Source organism: Scyliorhinus torazame, chromosome 3 (assembly GCF_047496885.1).
Source record: "Scyliorhinus torazame isolate Kashiwa2021f chromosome 3, sScyTor2.1, whole genome shotgun sequence".
Classification (NCBI taxonomy): domain Eukaryota; kingdom Metazoa; phylum Chordata; class Chondrichthyes; order Carcharhiniformes; family Scyliorhinidae; genus Scyliorhinus; species Scyliorhinus torazame.
In genome coordinates, this window is record NC_092709.1 from 265,930,045 (window position 1) to 265,952,542 (window position 22,498).

The window sequence follows — 22,498 nt, forward strand, 5'->3', positions numbered from 1 at the left end:
GGGATGTGTGTGAAATCATGAATATGAGAGTTATGAATACAGCTGCAGAAAGCCCATTTAGTAATGATGTCTGAAAGAAATCATGCTGTCATTGATGACATGCTTTGGAAAATTTTGGCAGATCGACCAAATTGCAGGCTAAATTCAGCTTTAGCATGGGCAGTACATGCAAAGAATTCATTGCAGATGGTTGGGGGCTATAGTCCTTATCAATTAGTGTTTGGTAGAAATCCTAAAATTCCGTCCATTTTGGATGACCAGCCTCTAGCTTGGGAGGGGACTACAATTAGCTCTGGTTTTGCTGAACATTTAAATGTTTTACATAGCAGTAGAAAAGCTTTTTTGGAAGCAGAAGTCTCTGAAAGAATTCGCAGAGCTTTAAGACATAACGTACGGCCATCAGATGCCATTTTTCAGCAAGGAGGCATGGTATACTATTAGAGAGACAATTCTAATGAATGGAAAGGCCCAGGGAAGATCATAGGCATAGATGGCAAAACAATTATTTTGCAACATGGTAGTCAAACTGTTAGGGTACATTCATCAAGGATAATGGGTACAGATTACGAATTTTCAAAATTTAGACAGAGCAGACAGACATGACGAGGAACCAGAGTCATCTGGTACGCATGTGTTACAGAACTATGAGGACCAATTAACTGATATAGATAGGGTTTCTGTGGAGGAACACAACACTTCTGATGAATTAGAACAGGCCATTTTTCCGAAAGGGCAACTGCTAAAAGTTGGTGCAAAAGTGACCTACTTGCCTGAAGGGTCTAGTCAATGGAAGGATGCAACTATTATTAGCAGAGCAGGGAAGGCCACTGGAAAGTATAAACATTGGTTGAATGTACAGCATTCAGGGGAAGGAGTCAAGACAATGGATTGGGAAAACGAAGTTCAAAAATGGAGGACACAGAAACGCAGTGCCAGTTCAGATCGTACATCGGATAGTGAACAGGTCTGCAGGAAAAGGTCGAGAACTATTGAAAGGACATCCCACAGCAGAAGGGAAAGATCAAACAGTAGCAGTACAGAACGAGATACCAGGCAGGAGAGGGGACACAGTTTATCAAGATCTCGGAACATGAGTAAGACTACGAATACTAAGAAGAGTAGAAGCCCACATGCACGTGAGATTTTGGTGGCTTCAAATAAATTAGATGAAAAAGTTATCAAAGAAGCTAAACAGCAGTAATTGCATAGTTGGAGTGAATTTGGGGTATACACGGAAGTACCGGATAAGGGACAAAGAGCTCTATCCCACAGATGGATTTGCATGGAAAAGGTTCTTCCGGATGGAACTTATAAGGCAAAGGCCAGGCTTGTGGCAAGGGGATTTGAAGAAAACTTAGAAGATCAGGCTTTAATGGTAGATTCACCTACGGCAGGAAAGGTTATTTTAAAGATCTTCTTGGCTCTATTAGCCACAAAGGCATGGGAATACAAATCTATAGATATAAAAGCTGCCTTTTTGCAGGGGCATCAGCTCAAGTGAGACATTTTTCTCTGTCCCCCTAAAGAAGCAGCTAACACAGAAAGGGTACTCTGAAAGTTGAACAAATGTGTATATGGATTAAATGATGCATCTAGAGTCTGGTATTTTTCGGTAAGGTCAGTTTTGTTAAAGTTAGGCTGTTGCCAGTTGAAAGCAGATCCTGCAATGTTTTACTGGCACTATAAAGGAAATCTTTCTGGCATTTTTATGATGCATGTCGATGATTTTTTGTGGGGTGGGACTAGTGATTTTGAAGCTATTGTAATCTTTGGTTTGAGGAAAGAATTCAGGGTTGGAAGTCAGGCTTCCGGTGCATTTAAATATATTGGACTGGAAATTGGACAGACTAAGTTAGGGGCAACTTTACGTCAGCAATCTTATTTGGAAAGCATCAGCCCAATAACAATTAGTCGTGGCAGAGTTTCACAAAAAGACGCAATGGTTTCAAAGATAGAAAAAGAGCAACTGCGAAGTTTAATTGGGCCACTGAACTGGTTAGGTAGACAGACTAGACCGGACGAGAGTTTTGATGTCTTAAAGTTGAGTACAAAAATGAATGATCCCAAAGTGGAAGACATAATAAGAGCAAATACAGCGTTGGCCAAACTAAAAATGCAGGATTGTGTTTTGAAGTTCCTGGTTTTAGGTGACCTTAGGCACTTGAAACTTAGTTTAAGGTGATGCGTCCTACGCAAATTTATGTGATGGGGTTTCGAGTGCAGGAGGTTTTATAATTTTCCTTTTGGGGAACAATGGTAAATGTTGCCCGCTTGCGTGGGAAACAAAGAAAATAAGGAAAATGGTAAAAAGCACTTTGGCTGCTGAGACGTTAAGCCTTGCAGAGGCGGTGGATATGGCCTTTTATACAAGCATGATATTGACAGAAATTTTGGGATTAGGGGATTTGGGTAATATACCTATTGACTGTCACATTGACAATAAATCCGTGTGGGAAAATGTGCACTCTACAAAAAGTGTCAATGAAAAGAGGTTACGGATAGACATCGCAAGTTTGAAGCAGATGTTGGACAGAGGGGAAATAACAAAAATTAAATGGGTTGACAGGAGCTATCAACTGTCAGACTGTTTTACGAAAAGAGGGGCGAGTTCACAGAAACTTTTGGATATTATTAATGAAGGGCGCTTGTTTCTGTGACTGTTTTCTTTTCTTCCCCGCCCAAATAAAAAAGGGGGGAGGAAATAGTGTGTGTATTTTTGAGTTTCTTAATTTTGTTTTCACCTAATTTCTTTTTCTCCAAGGAAGGGGAGACTGTTAAGTAATGGGTTAAGAGACATTGCAATTAGTTGTCTCATTTATGTTAAGTATCCATTAATTGACACTGATATGTAATGGGGCTTCAGGTGGCCTCTGTTAGGTGATGTATAGTTAGTTTTGTGCAAAGGCTGTTCGAATGAAATAAATGTGTGTTTGTGAAAAAGGAACAGAACTTTAGACTCTTCATATCACAGCAACTAAAACGTCTAACATGTGATTAGCCAGGCCTCTGGAACACGGCCACACACATCATTCTCCTCCGGGGAAAAAACACCATTTTTGCCCAGTCAGATGTGCCCTGAAGACTACTTTGAGCCGAATCAAGCCCAGCCTCACGCACAAGGATGTGAGTTCACCCTGCGAAGGGCCTCACTCCTCACCTACTATGTCATCTACTATGGGCTCCAGCTCCCCATCACACTTCGCTTTCACCCAATTCACCGGGCCCACCGGCCAACCCAGACACCCCCCCCCCCCCCCCCCCCCTGGCCAGATGTCATTCACCTGGTCCACGTTTGTGTGGACCAGTACTGAACGGTGCCAGGCTGCAGCCTCGCTGGAGAGGCCAGTAGATCCCGGGTAAGCTCACTTAGGTAGGTTTAAACCCTACATGGGCACCTGCTGTTTGGTCACAGCTCTTTTGAGTCTGCTTCAGATTCCAACACCTCGCGGGACGTGGGTGGATCCCGCAAGGCGTGAAGGTTGCCGGAAAGCCCGCGAGGGGCCAGAGCATAACACGGCCACAAAACCTCGCCCAGAGAGTTACAATAGTTGCAGGATACATTGCAGCAACTCTGCAAGGTTAATTATGATAACACCTCCAAGACCACAGGAGTAGTAAAATCAACAGAACACCATCGCCACCAATCACATCATGACTTGGTCAAACATCAGTGACCCTTTATGGTGACTGGATTAAACAGCTGGAATTTCCACGGCAATTATCACAAGAATTGTAGCAATTCAAAAAGATAACCACGAGTCCCTTGATACAACTAGAACCAGCAATAATACTTACCTCACAATAATACTGACCTCACCAACACTGCCAAGATCCCAAGAACAGCACTTCAAAAATAGGTGCAAAGCATTTTGCAATGATCTATGAACATGCTCACTGGCAGAGATGCAGAATTAAATTATGTCAATTATGATTCCATTCCCATTTTTAAATGATGTATTAAAAAGCAGCACTGCACCAAGTTGTTGGCATGTCAAATTACAAGAAATTTGCTTTGGCAGAATATCTTTGTAACCGGAATTTCAATGAGGCATTAATAAGTTTTTGCTCTTATATGCTGCATACTATCAAGGAAATGATTAGCTGGCTCTTGCGCACCCTGCAAAATTGCCAACTTAGATGGGCAGGCCATGTCTCCCACATAGATGAGCAAGCAGATCTTCTATGGAAAACTGTCTCCAGGCAAACAATACCAAGAGGCAGTTCCAACAATACAAGGTCACAAGAGGCTTACAAGCGTTTATATTGCAGACCACCTCTCATGGGAAAACACTGCAGCCAACTAGCTCAGAGGTGAGCACTGAAATTTGGTCCAACATATTTCGAGGGCCATCTATGCCAAACTTTCAACATCAACACGCCCAGAGGAAGGCCAGAAATGGTGCAGCTGGAGAAGATTCACCCAAAGACAATTGGAACTGTGGGTGTCCATGATGATCCTGCAATACTCCCCAGTCATGAGATGACCCACAGAAGATATTGAAATAATTTCCAGCTTGGACATGCTTTAACAATGAGGTGTCTATCACAACAACGTAAAATTGGTTACACTTTCCCAAGTATTATAGCGACAGGAAGTTAAAAATATAGGTCACATGGCCAAAAAAAAACCCTTCCCAATTTGAAGCACAACTGTAGATCTTTACTGTCAATTTAACAAGACTGTCCACTGACCTGTCAATCCAACCTTTGTCCATTTGAGAACTGTTGTCGTCAACTGTTTCAGGAAAAGCTGCCATTTTCAACAATGCACAACCACTGGGGTGAGACCAGCACCAAAGCTGCACGTGGGTAATTGAGAAACATACATATATATATACACACATATATAGAATGTCCATGGGCATTTGACATTTAGGCAAAAAAGGGAAAGGAGTGGAGTAGCATTGTTGATGAAGGGTGGGATCAGTACATTAGCAGGAGATAATCTTAGACCAAAGGATCCATCTTCACATTGAGGATGTCCTCCATCGTGTTGTGTGGCGCTACTGCCGTGCTAAATGGGATAGGCTTCAAACATCTGGGTATTTATGAGGTGCTGTGGGCCATCAACAACAGAATTGTACTCCATCACAACCTGACACATCCGCCACTCTACCATTATCACAAAGCCAGGGGATCAGCACTGATTCAATGAAGAACGCAGGAGGGCATGCCAGGAGCAACATCAAGCGTACCCAAAAATGAGGCTCCAACCTGATGACACTGCAACTGGTGACTATTTGAATCCTAACAGCATAAGCAGCAAGTGATAGACAGAGATAAGAAATTCCACAACCAGCAAACCAAATCGAAGCTCCACAGTCCTGCCACATCAAGGAGCCAAGGAGTGTACATTTGCAAAATGAGAGATAAAAAGGAGGACTTTCTTTAGTCCGAGAGTAGTGAATCTTTGGAATTCTCTACCCTAGTGGGCTGTGGAGGCTCAGTCACTAAGTACACTCCAGACAGAGATTGATAACTTTCTGAATACTAAAGCCATCAATGGTTATGGGGAAAGTGCATGAAAATGGCACTAAAGTAGAAGATCAGCCATGATCTAATTGAATGGCACAGCAGGCACATGGGGCCAAATGGCCTGCTCTTATGTTCCTAAGATTGGAGAAGTTGGAAGAACTAAGGATATTTAAAAATTGCACTGCACAGATAATGCATCTACAGCAGTTTGACAATACATTCATGCATTTTAGTGGCCAAACTTTGGTAGATTTTAATAACTCCTCAATCTGTTCTAAAAATAAGCCTGTTCAGAAGATGTGAATTCTAGCCTACCAAACGTTACGTGTTTGAAATACTGTGAATGTTTGATTCAATTAGAAACACAATTCTACTCCATTCCAGGTCCAAGCTCAAAGACAGTGTTTGGGATTTATCTCAGGAAGCTAGTGAACAATTCACCAGGTCTTTTGAGGTTATCACAGGGATACAAGAGGTTGCATGGAAATTAGGTAACCAACATGTATCATTTTTGTTCAAAAATTTGAGCAGATCCTGTTTTACTGCCACTATTTGAAGAGACAAGACAACAGCGTAAACATCTAAACAAGCTGCTTTGAACAAGCATAAGACTTTGAATGCTGTCCAAAATAAGTCATTAACTGTTATGACATGTCAGAATTTACAGTGCAGAAGGAGATCACCCGTCCCATCGAGTTTGCACTGGCCCTTGGAAAGAGCACCTTACTTAAACCCACACCTCCACCCCATCCCCATAACCCAGTAATCCCACCTAACCTTTTTGGACATAAAGGGCAATTTAGCATGGCCAATTCATCTAAACTGCACATCTTTGGACTGTGGGAGGAAACTGATCACCCAGAGGAAACCCATGTAGACACGGGGAGAACGTGCAGACATAAGCCTGGAATCGAATCTGGAACCCTGGAGCTGTGAAGCAACACTGTGCTACTGTGCCACAGAGCAAGGCTAACTTGGAAATTCCTGACTTAAGGGAATGGAAGCCATAAAGTTATCAATTACAGTTTTATCATTAAATTTCAATAGCAAGGTCAATCATTAACCTTCTTTCAAGATCATACACTGCCAACAAAGTTTCAATTTTGAAACCATTCACATAAAAGAAAACAATCCCTGGTGATTTTAAATTTGATTCTTAATCTTGCATCCTTAAGCTTTGTTGAATGCTTTCCACTTGATCTAAACTACAAGCTGCAATCACTCCTAATTATGTGAATAAATTTCAAACAGGTCTAATTTGCAGTGTTTTTTAAAAATATAAATTTAGAGTACCCAATTATTGTTTTCCCCAAGGGGCAATTTAGCATGGCCAATCCATCCACCATGTACATCTTTGGGTTGTGGGGGTGAACCCATGCAGACACGAGGGGAATGTGCAAACTCCATATGGAGAGTGACCCAGGGCAGCACAGTGGTTAGCACTGTTGCTTCACAGCTCCAGGGTCCCAGGTTCGCTTACCGGCTGGGTCATTGTCCGTGCGGAGTCTGCACATTAGCTCAGTGTCTGCGTGGGTTTCCTCCAGGTGCTCCGGTTTTCTCCCACAGTCCTAAGATGTGCAGGTTAGGTGGATTGGCCATGCTAAATTGCCCCTTAGTGTCCAAAAATGTTGGGTGGGGTTACGGGGATAGGGTGGAGATGTGGGCTTAAATAGGGTGCTCCTTCCAAGGGCCGATGCAGATTTGATGGGTCGAATGACCTCCTTCTACACTGTAAATTCCATGAAAATACATAATTTGCAGTGTTAACATCTTAATACAAGGTAGCTCCATTTTTAATGTAGAATTTGTTGCTAAGGGTCATTAGTTAGGCATCATTTCAAGATTTCATTTGAATTGATGCCAGAAAGACCAGAACAAGTCAGTACAATACCAAACAACTGTGTAGCAAAAGTATATTACATACTGAAAAGGAGGCAGAGTTTGGATCTGTTCGGCTATATATGCCAACGGTGAAATCAAGCTGGAAGTAGCAGCATTTTATTGTTGGTGTACTACAAAATTAGAACTGCAGGGTGGCTCAGTGGTTAGCACTGCTGCCTCACGGAACCGAGGACCCAGGGTCGATCCCAGCTCTGGGTCACTGTCTGTATGGAGTTTGCACATTCTCCCAGTGTCTGCGTGGGTCTCACCCCCACAACCCAAAGATGTGCAGGGTAGGGGAGGCAGTGGTGTTCTGGTATTGTCACTGGACTAGTAATCCAGAGACCCAGGGTAATGCTCTGGGGACATGGGCTCAAATCCCACCATGGCAGATAGTGGAATTTGAATTCAATTTAAAAAATCTGGAATTAAAAGTCTAATAACGACCATGAAACAGGCAGCACGGTAGCATTGTGGATAGCACAATTGCTTCACAGCTCCAGGGTCCCAGGTTCGATTCCGGCTTGGGTCACTGTCTGTGCGGAGTCTGCACATCCTCCCAGTGTGTGCGTGGGTTTCCTCCGGGTGCTCCGGTTTCCTCCCACTGTCCAAAGATGTGCAGGTTAGGTGGATTGGCCACGATAAATTGCCCTTAGTGTCCAAAATTGCCCTTAGTGTTGGGTGGGGTTACTGGGTTATGGGGATAGGGTGGAGGTGTTGACCTTGGGTAGGTGCTCTTTCCAAGAGCCGGTGCAGACTCGATGGGCCGAATGGCCTCCTTCTGCACTGTAAATTCTATGATGAAACCATTGTGGATTGTCATAAAAACCCATCTGGTTCACTAATGTCCTTTAGGGAAGGAAATCTGCCATACTTACCTGGTCTGGCCTGAATGTGACTCGAGACCCACAGTAATATGGTTGACTCTGAAATTCCCTCAGGGATGGGCAACAAATGCTGGCCCAGCCAGCAACACACATCCCATGAACGAATAAAGAAAAAAAAAAATGGTGGATTGCCCCTTAATTGGAAAAAAAATGAATTGGGTACTTTAAATTTTTGAAAAACCAACCATTTCAACCTTTGGACTTGAAGCGGCCAAAAATTCATATTTGGCACGCAGCAAATGGGCCTCAGATCAGCTGCCTGTATACACTACCTCCCAGATTTTTCCTTTCTTTGGAACAAAGAATAACTTGGAATTTATTAGCAACTTTTGCACAATACATCTCAAGTCGCTTCACAGTGCTCCCAAACTTGATCCCGAGCCACAAAAGGAGATACCAGGACAGGTGATGAAAATGCTTGGTCAAATAGATCAGTTTTAAGAACACGGATGAGTTGTGTGTTGCCGGTCTGCAAACCAGCAATATCCTCGCCAATGTTAAACTCTACCCACCAGGTTATTTAGTGTTAATATTAGTTTAAAAGATTCTTGTTAAAGTAACTAACCACAATTTAACAGAAAAATTGTGGCAACGTTTATTCTACTCAAGTACACTTTCAATGCTATATAAAATCTATCCGCCATGTATACTTGAAATTAAAGGGGTTCTACCTGCTCAATTTCTCAAAGGCTTTTTTGAGAAAAAGGGGGCAACTGTCAGCGGATTTGCAGAACAAACTATGTGAAGGAAGGTACTGGTGGTAGTAAAGGTGGTAATAAAGGTGGGATTAGGGATGGGTGGTAAATTAAAGAAAAACAAACACGTAAACTTACAGGAATTCCTTTTCCTTTGTATTTCTTAATGTCATCATCAGAAACACTTGCAGCAAAGAACTGTGGAAGCCTGGAAGCAAAATAACCCATCATGTTTTGAAAATATTAAACTTACTGATAAAGAACACTGCCCCTTTACCTCCGGGTTAAAATATTTTTCTTTCCCTTTAACATTTTTTGATATCCTATTTCTCCCAAATATTCTTTCCCTTTAACATTTTTTGATATCCTATTTCTCCCAAATATATACAATGATAGAATTTCACAAGCTATTGCATCGGAACAGGTCCTCTGTCCCTCCCTCGTATATTTAAAGCTACCATAAATTCAGCTTCCGTCATGGTTTCTGATCGGGGGCCTGTAAAAGCTTTTCTCCCAACTTCTCCCTTTGTCCATCGGTGATCAACTATCAACTCAAACTATGGAAACAAAGTTTCCCTAAACTACATCATTAAAACCCCTTAAGTTTTGAATCTCTCGATCAGATCTTCTCTGGACCCTCTCAGCAAAAAGCCACAGTCCCTTCAGAACAAAATCTCTTTTCCTGATTTATCTTTAGGTTGTACATTCTGCAGTTTCCAAGCTTTCTTGGTTCAAAGAAAGACACCCAAAACACACTACAATATTCTAACTGCAGCCTAATGAATATTTAATACAGGTTTGAAATTACTTCGTAACTATAAAACAGAATTGCATTTCCTATCCCCTCAGCACATTTAGAAAATCTGGGGGTCACCTGCTTTAAAAAAAAAAAATTCATCAATTGTCCCTCCCATTTTAAACATTGGTATGTGAATATTACATTACATCAAAACATCGCAAACAATGGAAATCATACCCTTTCAAATTTGCGTACACTAAATTGAAATAAGAACAAAGTCAATATCCCACTACCGTGCAAGATTCAGAATTCTGATTCCAGCAGCGCAGAATCAATCACTTGAAATACTCCTACAAGATTGCCAAAGAAAGATGTTGTGTTGGGAATGGCAAGGAATTGTGCAAAGTTTATTGATATATTTTTGTTAAAGTTGCGCACGCAACCATAGATTCTAAACTCAAAAGCATTTTAGGAAAAATATTATTTTCAATCTATTTTAAGCTTTGGTCTGGGAGCAGATCATTCTCCTGCTTTCTCAGCTTTAAATCCTTGACCAGTGAGGAAGGAAGGAAGGAAGGAAGGGAGAGGCAAAAGGAAAGGAAAAGGAGAAAATTACTATCAAATTAATCATCAGACCAAGTAAACCAAAGAAAACTGCCACATTCCCACAAAACAGGCAGGGCTTCGGTCTGCATCTGGCCGTAATATATTCAGCTGGGCGGACTGGAGGTGAAGTGCAAAGTGGAATAAACTGAAAAGCCACTTCATTTCTCAGCATCACCATCATCCACTTTAGATACAAATTCAAAACAAAGTCAGCCTTCACATGGAACTGCAAAGTATGGCTATTGTTTTAATAGAACATGAACAAGCTGCATGAAGTACAGTTTGGCCAGCAGGGCCATATTAAAATTTGAACCAGACCAAAAACCTTAAATAAACAAAGCCTCTTTCACACAACCTTCTTTGTCAAATGGATGGAGATCACTTGAAATCTAGCTAAGATGTAACAAGTCGGGCATACAATGGCGCAGTCATTGCACTGCTGCCGCACAACGCCGAGAACCCAGGTTCGATCGCAGCCCCGGGTCACTGTCCATGTGGAGTTTGCACATTCTCCCCATGTCTCACCCTCACAACCTAAACAATGTGCAGGGTAGGTGGATTGGCCATGCTAAAATTGCCTCTTAATTGGAAAGGTTTAAAAAAAAAAAAGATGCAACATAGTCAAAATGTACTGTGCTGAGGGCACAAGTTCCCCTTTTTACATAAATGAACAAACAAAAACAGTGACCGGCTTAAATTTTAAAAAGAATGGAGTCTGGCAAAAGGCAGGTACATTTTTAAAGTGAAGAATTACACTGATACAGTAATTGCGCCATGGAGACAGTGACGTGGAGGCAATGGCACTACACCAGTAATCCAGAGCCCAGCCTAATGCTCTGGGGACATGGGTTCAAACACAACAATGACATCTGGTGAAATTTAGAATTCAATTTTTAAAAATCTGGAACTGAAATCTAGTCTAAGTAATGGTGACCAAAACAAAAAGAAATCTGGTTCATTAATATTCTTTAGGTAAGGAAATTTTACCTACATGTGACTCCAGGCTCACAACAATGCCCTTTGAAATGGTCCAGCAAGTCACTCAGCTCAAGGGCAATTAGGAAAGGTCAAAAAAATGTTGGCCTTGCAGGTGATGCCCACATCCTGTGAAAAACTGAAAATCCTTCCCTTGTAATTCCATGATGGCACAGAGGGTTATAATGGACCAACATGAAGCAATGAAGTGGAGAAAACCAATGCCACAGAGCAAAAGAACACAAGCATGATTCCGGACTTAGAGCTCAGCTTAACCACACTATTCAGGAAACACATGCCAGCAGGAGGAAGGGAGTGAGGGAGAAAAGTGACCCATATTAATGGAAGGGAGACATTTCAGAAACCAGCTAAACACCACCAGTGAGGCTCGAAATAGAGGGATAGTGCAGCTAAATATGTGGCTAAACTGGTGGTGTAGGAGGGTTTCAGATTTCTGGACCACTGGAATCTCTTCCGGGGCAGGTGCAATCTGTACAAGGAGGACGGGTTGCATCTAAACTGGAGGGGCACCAATATCCTGGCTGGGAGGTTTGCTAGAATCACTTGGGAGGATTGAAACTAGTATGGCAAGGGGGTGGGAACCAGAGCGCTAGCTCAGAAGGTGTAATAACTGAAGGGGAAACTAAAGGGGAAATAGAGAACAAAAATAAGAGAACAACATCACCCTGTCTTCTCAAGTTTGAAGTGTATTTGTTTTAATGCCAGAAGTATAGCAGGTAAGGCAGATTATTAGAGCACTCATTAATACTTGCGATTACAATGTTGTGGCTATCACAGAAACATTAAAGGAAGGGCAGGATTAGCAGCTGAACGTTGGAGGATATAGATGCTTCAGGAGAGATAGAGGGGACGTAAAAGGGGTGGGGGAGTTGCATTACTGGTTATGTAGAATATTATAGCAGTACTGCGGGAGGACACCTTGGAGGACTCATACAATGAGGCAATCTGGGTAGAGCTTAGGAACAGGAAGGGGGCAATCACAATGTTGGGCGCTTATTACAGGCCCCCCCAACTGCCAGTGAGAGATTGAGGAGCAGATAGGTAGAGAGATTTTGGATAGGTGCAAAAGTAACAGGGCTGTTGTGGTAGGGGATTTTAATTTCCCCTAAATTGACTGGGACTCACTTAGTGCTAGGGGTTTGGATGGGGCAGAGTTTGTAAGGTGTATCCAGGAAGCCTTCTTGATGCAATATGTAGAGAGTCCAACTAGGGAAGGGGCAGTACTGGATCTGGTATTGGGAAATGAGCCTGGACAGGTGGTTGAGATTTCAGGAGGGGAGCACTTAGGGAGTAGTGACCACAATTCCGTAAGTTTTAGGTTTCTTTTGGACACGGATGGAGGTAACCCTTGCGTTAAGGTGCTAAACTGGGGAAAGGCAAATTACAATAACATTAGACAGGAATTGAAGAATTTGGATTGGGTGTTGGATAGTAAATCAACATCAGACACGTGGGAGTCTTTCAAGCGACAGCTGATTAGCATTCAGGAAAGTCACATTCCTGAGAGAATGAAGGAAAAGTATGAGAAGTTTAGGGAGTCTTGGATAACGAGGGACATGGTGAGCCTAGTCAAATAAAATGGAGACTTTTGTACTGTCTAGAGGGGTCGAAATCCTTCAGGAGTAAGTAGGAAGGCACTGAAGCGGGAAATTAGGAGTCATCATGAAAAGTCCTTGGCAAGTAGGATTAAGGTGAATCCCAAAGCTTTTTATTCATATGTAAAAAGCAAGAGAGTGGCCAGCGAAAGGATTGGACCACTTAAGGACAGTGGGGTGAATCTATGTGTTGAGCCAAAGGAAATGGACAAGGTACTAAATTAGTGCTTTGCATCAGTGTTCACCAAAGAATGGGACTTTGTGGGAGATGATTCTTGGGTAGGGTATGTGGACAGTCCGGATCATGTTAACATCGAAACGGAGGTGGTATTGGGTCTTTTAAAAGATTAAGGTAGACAAGTCTCCTGGGCCGTATGGGATTTATCCCAGAATACTGAGAGAAGGAAGTGAAGAAATTGTTGGGGCCTTGACTGACATCTTAATAATAATATAATAATCGCTTATTGTCACAAATAGGCTTCAATGAAGTTACTGTGAAAAGCCCCTAGTCGCCACATTCCGGCGCCTGTTCGGAGAGGCTGGTATGGGAATTGAACCCGCGCTGCTGGTCTTGTTCTACATTAGAAGCCAGCTGTTTAGCCCACTGTGCTAAACCAGTCCCCGATTGTCTCATTATTGGGGTCTAGGACTGGAGAACAGCTAATGTGGTACCCTTGTTTAAGAAAGGTACCAGGGATAATCCTGGAAACTATAGACCGGTGAGCCTCACGTCAGGAGTAGGTAACTTATCGGAGAGAATTCATAGGGACAGGATTTATACCCATTTGGAAACAAATGAACTCATAAGCGATAGACAGCAGGGTTGTGTGAAGGGGAGGTCGTGCCTCACTAACTTGACTGAGTTTTTTTTGAGGAGGTGACAAAGATGATTGATATGGGGAGGGTGGTGGATGTTGTTTACATGGACTTCAGTAAAGCCTTTGACAAGGTACCTCTTGGCAGACTGGTACAAAAGGTGAAGTCACATCACACGGGATCAGAGGTGAGGTGGCAAGATGGATACAAGGTGGCTCAGTCAGAGAAGGCAAAGGGTAGCAGTAGAAGGGTGTTTTTCTGAATGGAAGGTTGTGACTAGTGGTGTTCCACAGGGATCTGTGCTTGGGCCTCTGTTGTTCGTAGTTCACAAACGATTTGGAGGAAAATGTAGCTGGTCTGATTAGTAAGTTTTCAGATGACACCAAGGTTGGTGGAGTGGCAGATAGTGTTGAGGATTGTCAGAAGATACAGCAGGACATAGAATAGTTTGGAGACTTGGGCAGAGAAATGACAAATGGAGTTTAATCCGGCCAAATGTGAGGTAATGCATTTTGTTAAGTCTAAAAGAGGGGAAATATACCGTAAATGGCAAAACTCTTAGGAATATAGAAAGTCAGAGAGGTCTGGGCGTGTAGGTCCACAGATCTTTGAAGGTGGCAACACAAGTGGACACGGTAGTCAAGAAAGCATACAAAATGCTTGCCTTCAATGGACGGGGCATCGAGTATAAAAACTGGCAAGTCATGCTACAGTTGTACAGAACCTTGGTAAGACCGCACTTGGAATATTGCGCACAATTATGGTCGCCACACGACCAGAAGGATGTGGAGGCTTTGGAGAGGGTGCAGGAGGTTTACCAGGATGTTGTCCGGTCTGGAGGGTGTTAGCTATGTGGAGAGGTTGAATAGACTCGGGCTGTTTTCATTAGAATGACAGAGGTTATGGGGTGATCTGACAGGTGTCTACAAGATGACAAGGGGCATGGATAGAGTGGATGGACAGGCACTCTTTCCCAGGGTAGAGGGGTCAGTCACCAGGGGGCTTAGGTTTAAGGTCTGTGGGGCAAAGTTTAGAAGAGATGTGCGAGGCAGGTATTTTATGCAAAGGGTGGCGAGTGCCTCGAACGCGTTGCCAAGGGAGATTGTGGAAGCAGATACATTAACGACGCTCAAAAGGCATCTTGACAAACACATGGATAGGATGGGTATAGAGGGATGCGGCACAAGGAAGTGCTGAGGGTTTTGGCAAAGGTTGGCATCATGACTGGTACAGGCTTGGAGGGCTGAAGGGCCCATTCCTGTGCTGTATTGTTCTTTGTTCACTGCATTGGCACAGCTCTTAAACCAGATCGGTCATAACCAGCACATGGCTCAGTAAATTCAAGGAGTGAAAATGCACAAACATCAGTGAGGAACAGTGAGTGGGCTGGAGTTTCACCAATCCTAAATTCCTCAAGTCTACTTCAGTGTAGTTAAACCAAAACAAATTGCAAGTATTCCACATTTTAAAAACTTATAGAAGAATGTTAAAACGAATACTGCTTGGGCACTTCAGCTCGGGCATATGCTCCAAACTAAAGCATCAAGTTACGACAAGTCTATTTTGATATTTATAGCACTGGAGGCCATTCAGCCCATCGTCTCTGCACCGACTCCCAAAAGAGCTACCCTAGCTCTTTTCCCCAGCCCTATCTCTGTAGCTCTCCAAATTAATCACCTTCAAATATATATCCAGCTCTCTTAGTTTGCTTATAACTGACAGAAACGCATTCAACAAGCTAACTTCCAAAACTAAACATTTATGGATACAACGTTCAACGGCATCTTTTTTTGACTGAATAAATACTTCCAAACAAAGCTAAGCAGCAATCAGAATGGCCAACAGAAACGTGAACCACATAACCTCCTCGATTGCACTTATTTCGTGTCTTCATACCTCATCACAAATAAATTGCTTTTCACTTGTAGTCATTGTTGCATTGTGGGAAAACATTGTTGCATTGTGGGAAAACATATCAGCCATTTGCAATGAGCTCCCATAAACAGCAATAGATAAACAACCAGATAAACGGTCATTGGTGGAAAGATACACACTGGCCAAAATGTTGGAAGTCCTGTTCTTCACATTATTCCAAGGGATCTTTTACACTCAACAGAAGAGAGCACTAGTTTAATGCCTCATCCAAAAGATGGCTCTTCTAACAGACCAGCATTGTCAGTAGAAAATTATATAGGAAAGGGGAAAACCTTTAAATTGCTTAAGGACAAGAGGAAACTGATTCAAATTAGTTAAGGCAGATGATGACAAATTAGCTTTTCATACAAATATCAACTAAAATACGGAGAATTAAGTCCACAAAAAGCAGCAAAACAAGAACATTGGAATCATTTAGGAACCAATTTGATGGTGCAGTAGTAGGATTCAGGTTTATTTGAATAGATGAGCAAACATGCACTTCCCCCAATGCCTGAGACTTGAATCACTAGCATTTCAGCATTTTAATGTGTTTAAGATATCAATTCCTAAATAGCAGCAAATAGTTTCAATCAAGAGAATAGATTATAATTTAGAAAAGTTTCCTTCACTTTGCAGACCTACATCTAGGCTGTTCAGAATTGAGGAATTCTTATGTTGTCAGAGCTGCCCAGTTTCAGGTGAGACATCACAGTAAGGCCAATCTCTGCTCAAGTGGGCGTAAACCACCCTATGGCACAATACGAAGCGATGAGGGTAGTTCTCATTGTACCCTGGCTAACTTTTATTCCTCAAACAATTGACCAGTTATTTACCACCTTTTTTTTTCATAAAAGGATCAAGTGGTTCTTAAATTAGCTGCTGGATTTCCCTACAGTACACTGGCATCCCTTCAGAAGTACTTCTTCGGCTGAAGTAATTTTGAACATCCTATAGTCATAAAAGAGGCTGTACAAGTCCTCCCTGTGATTTTTGATTGAATGCAGAGTAAACAGGCTATTGTAATAGAAGCAACATTTTAGTAGGGTGATGTCAGGGATGGGACTTGGTGTACCTTTCCTGGAGACAATTTTGCAGGGAAAAGTAGTAGGACAGTCAGGTTTTCTTGTTCCAAATAATTACCCAGTATTATCTACAATATCCAACTGCTGACTACTCACCTGGTGCTGATTTTGTAATTCTCATTACTGGAAATTATTCTGTAAGTTAGTAGACCTCCGGTGCGGTCCAATTCATCTCTCCAGTCGTTTTTAGTTTCAAACATGATGGTCGGAGGCTCCCCTTCTATTCCCAAGGGACCCACTGAAAAAAAAAGGCAACTTTTCATTGACTGAGGGATACACTTTTGCAAACCAAATACCTCCCCCATCACTTACTCTAGGTACAATCTAATTGCTGTGGATAGTTATGGACAGGCATTAGCACAGAAAGTGCTGTGGAATTCCATTTGAGAAGTGTCTTTTTAAAAGAAATAAAAGTTACAAATTGAATTAAGTGAGGTCGCCATAGCCCCAGATGACCACAGGTTGCTTTCCCCTCTGATTTAACCCGAGGATCACCACACCTCAGGTGATAGGCAAGGTTGAGAAGGGGAGGCCTTCATGAATAACCTCAACTGGCACAGGAATTGAAACCAGCTGCTGGCCTTGAATGAAGTTGTAAGGAACTGTCAAAAGGTTACAAAACCATTATATTTAGCAAGATGCAAAGAAAGGAATATTTATACATAAAGGAACTAGAGGCAGTGTTATTTGTGAATGAATGAAAATTAAACAAAGTCAGTTCATCAAAGCAGGTTGCCCCCAGTTAATTAACAAATGGAACTGTATTGCATAATGTGCACTTCAAATGTTTATTATTTTTGATAATATGTACACATATACTTTTTCATTATTTTGCAGTTTCTACTTTACATTCTTTCAAATATTCCAAATGTAAACGGTTTCCTTAAAATCAACTTTTTAAAAACAGCAACTTGGCAGCATTAAGCCAAAATGTTTTTTTTAAAAACAGTACATTAGTCCAAAAGGTTAAATGCGGTGTTAAGTTTCCACAATATCATAATAAACTCAAACAAACTTAAGTATTGCAAGAAACTGGGGGAAACTAATCTCTCAAAAACACTGCCATGTTCGAGCGTAACTAAAAATCAATGCTGACACTCCAGCGCAATACTATGGGAGTGCTGCATAGTTGCAGGTGACACCTTTAACATGAGATGCTAAACCGAAGCACCTTCTGCTGCTCAGGTGCGTGTAAAATAACCCATGGCACTATTTCAAAGAGCGCAGAGTTATTCTGGATATCCTGGCCATTATTTATCCTTCGATCAATATCACAGAAAAAATTCTGGTCACTATTATTATGGGCCAGGGTTTAGAGAACACCAAAGTATATCATGGCGTTCACCTGACCACAACTTTAAATAGATTTTGGTTATAGGGAGCACAAGGGCCCACTTTACAGGTGTGATGCAACAGAGAGCTAAAGTATGTTTACAACAAAAAAATGCTTATTCTATGAATCCAGTTAACATTTTATAAACACACAGTAAACATCCGATTAACTACAAACACTGATACTTTCCCAAACACAATATTCTATAGGTAACCCTTAATAACTTCCCAAACAACATCTACAAGTTAAATCCTTTTAAAAATAAAATAAAGACAGCAGGTTTAAATGCTCTACAGAAACGGGTATTACTTTGAAATCATCAATGATCTGGAGACATTCCTTAGCTTGGAGAGAGATCATTATACAGCTGATTGCTTTGAATGCAGCTATCCACCTCTGAAAACAAACAAAAGTGAAAGACAGACAGCCCAACTCCACCCACACAGTTGTGTGCACATTGGCTTCCACACCATTCTTACAGTACAACTGTTAGGATACTGGACCAGACCCCAACATTGTTAGGTTACCAGACAATTTTTTTTTAATTTTTTTTTTTTAATTTGTAAAATTGTGAGGAAAGGATATTTCACCCCAGGAGTGATGACTCTGGCCAATTGCTATCTTTTATGTTGAAACAAACATTAATTTAAACATAGAATTAGCCACATTAACATCAAAGAAAATAGCTTTACAATTATCAGTTTAAAAAGTTCTTAAACACAAGGGGAAACTAAAACTTACGATCTATACTTGCAACTACCTCCAATTAAGCAACCCAATAACAGTTCAAATGCCACTTATAAATTCAGTTAACAAACAGATGACTTGTTTCGCTGTGAAGACTTTTGGAGAGAAAGACCCTTTCAAGAGCAAAAGCAGCCCTTTCAAGAGCAAAAGCAGCACACCTCTGCTCAACCGAACCTATTTTGGCAAAACTGCTGTTCAACTTAAAATTCTTCTGTCTCGTCAGACTCAAATCCTATAGCAAACTGCAAAACTACAGACAGACCTGGCTCCTCCCACTAGATACATCATCTGTATCCCACCAAGATGTCACATGACCTACTTAGCCAAGACTAAATACAACCCCCCATAAATAATCTTCCCTCCAGGGAATCTGCAGCTATCACAACAATATTCCATCCGCCCTCTATATGTAAACGAGTAAATGGCTGGAATCAACTAGTTTTTTTTTTAATGAATATTTTATTGAAAATTTTTGGTCAACCAACACAGTACATTGTGCATCCTTTACACAATATTATAACAACACAAATAACAATGACCTATTTTATAAACAAAAAATGAATAAATAATAAATAACAAAAATGAAAACTAACCCTAATTGGCAACTGCCTTATCACAAGTAACACTCTCCAAAAATATAATTTAACAGTCCAATATATAATTATCTGTCGCAACGACCTATACATATTATACAGTATATATTAACAACCCTGAGAGTACTTCTGGTTCCTCCTCTCCCCCCCCCCCCTCCCCCGATCCTGGGCTGCTGCTGCTGCCTTCTTTTTTCCATTCCATCTATCTTTCTGCGAGGTATTCGACGAACGGTTGCCACCGCCTGGTGAACCCTTGAGCCGACCCCCTTAGAACGAACTTGATCCGCTCTAGCTTTATAAACCCTGCTATGTCATTTATCCAGGTCTCCACCCCCGGGGGCTTGGCTTCTTTCCACATTAACAATATCCTGCACCGTGCTACTAGGGACGCAAAGGCCAAAACATCGGCCTCTCTCGCCTCCTGCACTCCCGGCTCTTGTGCAACCCCAAATATAGCCAATCCCCAGCTTGGTTCGACCCGGACCCCCACTACTTTTGAAAGCACCTTTGTCACCCCCATCCAAAACCCCTGTAGTGCCGGGCATGACCAAAACATATGGGTATGATTCGCTGGGCTTCTCGAGCACCTCGCACACCTATCCTCCACCCCAAAAAATTTACTGAGCCGTGCTCCAGTCATATGCGCCCTGTGTAATACCTTAAACTGAATCAGGCTTAGCCTGGCACACGAGGACGACGAGTTTACCCTGCTTAGGGCATCTGCCCACAGCCCCTCCTCGATCTCCTCCCCCAGCTCTTCTTCCCATTTCCCTTTTAGTTCATCTACCATAGTCTCCCCTTCGTCCCTCATTTCCCCATATATATCTGACACCTTACCATCCCCCACCCATGTCTTTGAGATCACTCTGTCCTGCACCTCCTGCGTCGGGAGCTGCGGGAATTCCCTCACCTGTTGCCTCGCAAAAGCCCTCAGTTGCATATACCTGAATGCATTCTCTTGGGGCAACCCATATTTCTCGGTCAGCCCTCCCAGACTCGCGAACTTCCCATCCACAAACAGATCTTTCAGTTGAGTTATTCCTGCTCTTTGCCACATTCCATATCCCCCATCCATTCCCCCCGGGGCAAACCTATGGTTGTTTCTTATCGGGGACCCCCCCCAAGGCTCCAGTCTTTCCCCTATGCCGTCTCCACTGTCCCCAAATCTTCAGTGTAGCCACCACCACCGGGCTTGTGGTGTAGTTCCTCGGTGAGAACGGCAATGGGGCTGTCACCATAGCCTGTAGGCTAGTCCCCCTACAGGACGCCCTCTCTAATCTCTTCCACGCCGCTCCCTCCTCCTCTCCCATCCACTTACTCACCATTGAAATATTAGCGGCCCAATAATACTCACTTAGGCTCGGTAGTGCCAGCCCCCCCCCTATCCCTGCTACGCTGTAAGAATCCCTTCCTCACTCTCGGGGTCTTCCCGGCCCACACAAAACCCATGATGCTCTTTTCAATCCTTTAAAAAAAAGCCTTAGTGATCACCACCGGGAGGCACTGAAACACAAAGAGGAATCTCGGGAGGACCACCATCTTAACCGCCTGCACCCTCCCTGCCAGTGACAGGGATACCATACCCCATCTCTTAAAATCCTCCTCCATTTGTTCCACCAACCGCGTTAAATTTAACCTATGCAATGTGCCCCAATTCTTGGCTATCTGGATCCCCAGGTAACGAAAGTCCCCTGTTACCTTCCTCAACGGTAGGTCCTCTATTTCTCTACTCTGCTCCCCTGGATGCACCACAAACAACTCACTTTTCCCCATGTTCAATTTATACCCTGAAAAATCCCCAAACTCACCAAGTATCCGCATTATTTCTGGCATCCCCTCCGCCGGGTCTGCCACGTATAGTAGCAAATCGTCCGCATACAAAGATACCCGGTGTTCTTCTCCTCCTCTAAGTACTCCCCTCCACTTCTTGGAACCCCTCAACGCTATCGCCAGGGGCTCAATCGCCAGTGCAAACAATAATGGGGACAGAGGGCATCCCTGCCTTGTCCCTCTATGGAGCCGAAAATATGCAGATCCCCGTCCATTCGTGACCACGCTCGCCATCGGGGCCCTATACAACAGCTGCACCCATCTAACATACCCCTCTCCAAAACCAAATCTCCTCAACACCTCCCACAAATAATACCACTCCACTCTATCAAATGCTTTCTCGGCATCCATCGCCACTACTATCTCCGTTTCCCCCTCTGGTGGGGCCATCATCATTACCCCTAACAGCCTCCGTATATTAGTGTTCAGCTGTCTCCCCTTCACAAACCCAGTTTGGTCCTCGTGGACCACCCCCGGGACACATTCCTCTATTCTCATTGCCATTACCTTGGCATCTACATTTAGGAGGGAAATAGGTCTATAGGACCCGCATTGTAGCGGGTCCTTTTCCTTCTTTAAGAGAAGCGATATCGTTGCTTCAGACATAGTCGGGGGCAGTTGTCCCCTTTCCTTTGCCTTATTAAAGGTCCTCGTCAATACCGGGGCGAGCAAGTCCACATATTTTCTATAGAATTCGACTGGGAATCCATCTGGTCCCGGGGCCTTTCCCGCCTGCATGCTCCTAATTCCTTTCACCACTTCTTCTACCTCGATCTGTGCTCCCAGTCCCACCCTTTCCTGCTCTTCCACCTTGGGAAATTCCAGCCGATCCAAGAAGCCCATCATTCTCTCCCTCCCATCCGGGGGTTGAGCTACATATAATTTTTTATAAAATGTCTTGAACACTCCATTCACTCTCTCCGCTCCCCGCTCCATCTCTCCTTCCTCATCCCTCACTCCCCCTATTTCCCTCGCTGCTCCCCTTTTCCTCAATTGGTGTGCCAGCAACCTGCTCGCCTTCTCCCCATATTCGTACTGTACACCCTGTGCCTTCCTCCATTGTGCCTCTGCAGTGCCCGTAGTCAGCAAGTCAAATTCTACATGTAGCCTTTGCCTTTCCCTGTACAGTCCCTCCTCCGGTGCCTCCGCATATTGTCTGTCCACCCTCAAAAGTTCTTGCAGCAACCGCTCCCGTTCCTTACTCTCCTGCTTCCCTTTATGTGCCCTTATTGATATCAGCTCCCCTCTAACCACCACCTTCAACGCCTCCCAGACCACTCCCACCTGGACCTCCCCATTATCATTG

General features: G+C 43.0%; 1 protein-coding gene across 2 annotated transcripts in view; it reads right to left on the bottom strand.

Annotated features, from left to right (window-relative positions):
• The window catches only part of mtmr12 (myotubularin related protein 12), a 124,684-nt gene that overhangs the window by 42,442 nt on the left and 59,744 nt on the right, over positions 1-22,498 (bottom strand). For both annotated transcript variants that reach the window (XM_072497210.1, XM_072497209.1), the window contains exons 7-9: positions 16,786-16,927; positions 9,077-9,146; positions 4,693-4,799 (exon numbers count right to left, since the gene is read on the bottom strand). In XM_072497210.1, coding sequence (XP_072353311.1) covers positions 4,693-4,799; positions 9,077-9,146; positions 16,786-16,927 — 319 coding nt within the window. The remainder of the gene's footprint in view (positions 1-4,692; positions 4,800-9,076; positions 9,147-16,785; positions 16,928-22,498) is intronic.